Source organism: Nanorana parkeri, unplaced genomic scaffold (genome assembly GCF_000935625.1).
Source record: "Nanorana parkeri isolate BGI_ZX_2015 unplaced genomic scaffold, ASM93562v1 scaffold2886, whole genome shotgun sequence".
Taxonomy (NCBI): Eukaryota; Metazoa; Chordata; class Amphibia; order Anura; family Dicroglossidae; genus Nanorana; species Nanorana parkeri.
In genome coordinates, this window is record NW_017309154.1 from 7270 (window position 1) to 12839 (window position 5570).

Below are 5570 nucleotides of genomic sequence, written 5' to 3' on the forward strand. Positions count from 1 at the left end.
ACGGGTGTTGTGTTCGATGTGATAGGTGAGGGGTGTAGTGTACGCTGTGATAGGTGAGGGGTGTAGTGTACGCTGTGATAGGTGAGGGGTGTAGTGTACGCTGTGATAGGTGAGGGGTGTAGTGTACGCTGTGATAGGAGAATGGTTCCATGTAACCCCAAGAGGACTGAGGGGGGTCTCCATAGTCAGTAGGAAGGAGGCTCCTCCCCCAGCCCCAGGGATGGTTCAGTCCGTCACAGAAAGGATCTCGCTTCTTCTTTGAGGATAATTCTTTCTTCTCTGTCCTCCATCTTGTCCCCGGACTTCCTTCTCTCATTCAGCGTCTTGGTATTTCATTGCCCACTAATGCCGTGTCTTCTCCCTGCAGGAGTGGTGATTTGCCGGCAGCATGATGTGCTCCTGGCTCCCCATTTCCGCTTTGTTCTTCACCCTTCTGCTTGGCTTCTGCCCCTGTGGTGCCGAGTTTGCCCCGGATCTGAAGTCTGTTGTCTCCTCAACAATAAGCTCCGAGAATCGTACTATTTATGGCATTGTATTTGATGCTGGCAGCACCGGGACACGAATCCACATCTACACCTTTCACCAGAGAGCTGGAGGTAAGCATGTGGCATGTGTAAGGGGCTCTGATAATTCATGGTGTTGGGAGCAGGGCCCTCAGCCGCCTATACCTATAGAGGAAGCTGCTCACTCCAAAATGTCATAGTAGGGTGGGACCCTCAACACACAGATACGTCATGGTGCTGGTTGTAGACCCTCAACACACAGATACACTACATTGCCAAAAGTATTGGGGCCCCTCCCCCTCCATATTATTGGATTCAGGTGTTCCGTGACATTTCCTGGCTACTAAACATTCCGCCGCGGTCGCCTGTTACTGGGATTATAAGAAAGTGGAAGCAACCGGGAACAACAGCAACTCAGCCAGGAAGTGGTCGGCCACGTCACATGACAGGGCGGGGTCAGCGCACGCTGAAGCGCACAGTGCGCAGAAGTCGCCGACTGTCTGCAGAGTCAATAGCTACAGACCTCCAAACTCCATGCGGCCGTCAGATTGGCACAACAACAGTGCGTAGAGAGCTTCATGGAATGGGTTTCCATGGCCGAGCAGCTGCATCCAAGCCGCACATCACCAAGTGCAATGCAAAGCGTGGGATGCCGCGGTGTAAAGCGCGCCGCCACTGGACTCTAGAGAGGAGGAGGCGTGTTCTCTGGAGTGACCAATCACGCTTCTCTGTCTGCCAATCCGATGGGCGTGTCTGGGTTTGGCGGTTGTCCAAGGGAACGGTACTTGCCTGACTGCATTGTGCTGAGTGTAAAGTTTGGGGGAGGGGGGACTATGGGGGGGTTGTTCTTTAGGGGTTGGGCTCCGCCCCTTAGTTCCAGTGAAGGGAACTCTTAAGGCATCAGCACACCAAGACATTTTGGACAATGTCATGCTCCCGACTTTGTGGGCGGAGTTTGGGGAAGACTGGGATGTCATTAGAGGGCGGAGCCAACCCAATACTGAACCCTACGGATTAAGACTGAGATGCCATTAAAGTTCATGTGCGTGTAAAGGCGTCCCAATACTTTTGGTAATAGAGTGTATTTCACGGTGGTAGTGGGCCTTGGGTAACTCGTAAGGGCATCAGGCATTTTGCTCTTTTGGTAATGATTTGTTGTGACATATCAGCATCAGCAACCAAATGGAGGCCTACACTCTCTAATGTGACACTCGCATGGCTGCATGGATGTGATATGAGGTAATATATGTCACACTTTTAATATGAGAATATATGGAACCCGAGTTCAGTTTATCTAAGTGCTGATATGTGTCATAAGTTAGAAATGTGATCAATATTTCCTGCAGTTGAATTCTGAAATGTGGAAACAAGTGTGGCTTGTATAGTCTTGTAGAGATACCCCCACCCTGGCAGTCCAATGGCTTCAGATATACCCATCTTGGCAGGTCCTAAACCCCACACACGTGCCCACTCTGGCATTCCTGCTTCCACTTCCCACCCATGATAGTCATACGTCTCCGCCATTCTACTAAAGCTCCCGGCAGTGTTATCCCTTTCCACACGTAATGCGGCTCAGTAGTGGATTGGGTCGGCGCTTGTCATGATGGTCCGCAGGTCTCCTACTCTCCTCTTTTTCCATTATTCAGGTTCTGTTCTGGAGCTGGATGGAGAAATCTTCGAGTCGGTAAAGCCCGGTCTCTCTTCTTATGCCAATCAGCCGGAGAAGGTGAGACGATCACAACTGCTTGTAGGTGACAGTGCTGGAGTTCTGTTCTTCCGGATCTGGTTCTAAGGTTGGGTCCACAAGATGTATGAGGCACTGTATGTGATCTGTATGAGGCACTACCTGTCTCGGAGATGTATGAGGCACTGTATGTAATGGGTATCAGGTAGGTGTACAATAGAGGTGGATGAGGCACTGTATGTAATGGGTATCAGGTAGGTGTACAATAGAGGTGGATGAGGCACTGTATGTAATGGGTATCAGGTAGGTGTACAATAGAGGTGGATGAGGCACTGTATGTAATGGGTATCAGGTAGGTGTACAATAGAGGTGGATGAGGCACTGTATGTAATGGGTATCAGGTAGGTGTACAATAGAGGTGGATGAGGCACTGTATGTAATGGGTATCAGGTAGGTGTACAATAGAGGTGGATGAGGCACTGTATGTAATGGGTATCAGGTAGGTGTACAATAGAGGTGGATGAGGCACTGTATGTAATGGGTATCAGGTAGGTGTACAATAGAGGTGGATGAGGCACTGTATGTAATGGGTATCAGGTAGGTGTACAATAGAGGTGGATGAGGCACTGTATGTAATGGGTATCAGGTAGGTGTACAATAGAGGTGGATGAGGCACTGTATGTAATGGGTATCAGGTAGGTGTACAATAGAGGTGGATGAGGCACTGTATGTAATGGGTATCAGGTAGGTGTACAATAGAGGTGGATGAGGCACTGTATGTAATGGGTATCAGGTAGGTGTACAATAGAGGTGGATGAGGCACTGTATGTAATGGGTATCAGGTAGGTGTACAATAGAGGTGGATGAGGCACTGTATGTAATGGGTATCAGGTAGGTGTACAATAGAGGTGGATGAGGCACTGTATGTAATGGGTATCAGGTAGGTGTACAATAGAGGTGGATGAGGCACTGTATGTAATGGGTATCAGGTAGGTGTACAATAGAGGTGGATGAGGCACTGTATGTAATGGGTATCAGGTAGGTGTACAATAGAGGTGGATGAGGCACTGTATGTAATGGGTATCAGGTAGGTGTACAATAGAGGTGGATGAGGCACTGTATGTAATGGGTATCAGGTAGGTGTACAATAGAGGTGGATGAGGCACTGTATGTAATGGGTATCAGGTAGGTGTACAATAGAGGTGGATGAGGCACTGTATGTAATGGGTATCAGGTAGGTGTACAATAGAGGTGGATGAGGCACTGTATGTAATGGGTATCAGGTAGGTGTACAATAGAGGTGGATGAGGCACTGTATGTAATGGGTATCAGGTAGGTGTACAATAGAGGTGGATGAGGCACTGTATGTAATGGGTATCAGGTAGGTGTACAATAGAGGTGGATGAGGCACTGTATGTAATGGGTATCAGGTAGGTGTACAATAGAGGTGGATGAGGCACTGTATGTAATGGGTATCAGGTAGGTGTACAATAGAGGTGGATGAGGCACTGTATGTAATGGGTATCAGGTAGGTGTACAATAGAGGTGGATGAGGCACTGTATGTAATGGGTATCAGGTAGGTGTACAATAGAGGTGGATGAGGCACTGTATGTAATGGGTATCAGGTAGGTGTACAATAGAGGTGGATGAGGCACTGTATGTAATGGGTATCAGGTAGGTGTACAATAGAGGTGGATGAGGCACTGTATGTAATGGGTATCAGGTAGGTGTACAATAGAGGTGGATGAGGCACTGTATGTAATGGGTATCAGGTAGGTGTACAATAGAGGTGGATGAGGCACTGTATGTAATGGGTATCAGGTAGGTGTACAATAGAGGTGGATGAGGCACTGTATGTAATGGGTATCAGGTAGGTGTACAATAGAGGTGGATGAGGCACTGTATGTAATGGGTATCAGGTAGGTGTACAATAGAGGTGGATGAGGCACTGTATGTAATGGGTATCAGGTAGGTGTACAATAGAGGTGGATGAGGCACTGTATGTAATGGGTATCAGGTAGGTGTACAATAGAGGTGGATGAGGCACTGTATGTAATGGGTATCAGGTAGGTGTACAATAGAGGTGGATGAGGCACTGTATGTAATGGGTATCAGGTAGGTGTACAATAGAGGTGTATGAGGCACTGCCTGTCATAGTGATACGAGTTTTGTTCTTGTTACAACAGGGGTAGCAAACCTCCGACCCTCCAGCTCTGGTGAAACTACAAATCCCATGATGCATCTCTCTCCGGGAGTCGTGGCTGTGAGAATCTTGCAATGCCTCATGGGATTTGTAGTTCCACCCACAGCTGGAAGTCCGGAGGTTTGCTACCCCTGTGTTAGAATAAGGCATGGTCACACCCGTTTTTTTTTTTGTCATCTGTGTCCCGTTGGGGAGATTTTCCATCACTTCCTGTCCTGTACCCATAACAGGAAGTCAGAGAGTAAATCTCTCCAATGTGGGGGACGCCCCCTCTATGACAGGTGTCACCCCACCGCGTGTCCCCACTGGCAGGTTACACTTCTATTTCTATTCTGGTGACAACTTGAACAGGGAGGGTGAATCTCTTTATCACGGACAGACAGCAAAAGGTTCCGACCCTTCGATGCTCCACCCAAAACTCAACACCTTGGCTTTAGATTCAGTTTGATTTGAGGTGTCTGTGTCTGTGACACGTTACCTGTAACGCTGGACTCCGGGCAGATTAAAACAAACACCGATTCACACAGACGTGTTCATTATACAACTGTTATTAAAAGCAGCCAGTGTAATCCGTCTATAGTAGAGCTCAGACTGAGAGAGAGAGAAGGGCAGGACTTGGGAGCCAATCAGGAAGCCTACACTGCTCATGTGCTAATAGGAGAAGAGAGCAGAGTGAGCCGAGAGAGGCACTCTCCTGACATGCAGTGTTATCTCTCGCAGGGTGCAGATGCTGTGCGTTCCTTGCTGCACTTGGCACAGGACGCTGTTCCGTCTTCTCACTGGAGCAAAACTCCCGTCATACTGAAAGCTACTGCCGGCTTCCGACTGCTTCCTGTGCACCAGGCTGAAGGCCTGCTATCCGGGGGGAGGGGGGTACATTGGTGGGGAGGGGGGTGTATGGCCTGGGTACATGACGTTTGTACAGTGGTGGGGAAGAGGATGTACTTTGGGTACATGCCCCGGTTTCTTACCATGAGTACATGTCTTTGGTACATGGGGTGGGTACATGGCCTGGTTTCTTCCCCTGGGTACATGGGGTGGGTACATGGGGTGGGTGCATGGCCTGGTTTCTTACCCTGGGTACAAGGGGTGGGTACATGGGGTGGGTGCATGGCCTGGTTTCTTACCCTGGGTACAAGGGGTGGGTACATGGGGTGGGTGCATGGCCTGGTTTCTTAC

At 49.1% G+C, this 5570-nt stretch overlaps 1 protein-coding gene across 1 annotated transcript in view; it reads left to right on the plus strand.

The window, feature by feature from the left end:
- Nucleotides 1–388: 388 nt before the first annotated feature.
- Nucleotides 389–5570, plus strand: part of ENTPD5 (ectonucleoside triphosphate diphosphohydrolase 5) — a 14882-nt gene continuing 9700 nt past the window's right edge. Inside the window, exons 1-3 of the mRNA XM_018574325.1 lie at nt 389–596; nt 2150–2229; nt 5112–5253. Coding sequence (XP_018429827.1) covers nt 389–596; nt 2150–2229; nt 5112–5253 — 430 coding nt within the window. The remainder of the gene's footprint in view (nt 597–2149; nt 2230–5111; nt 5254–5570) is intronic.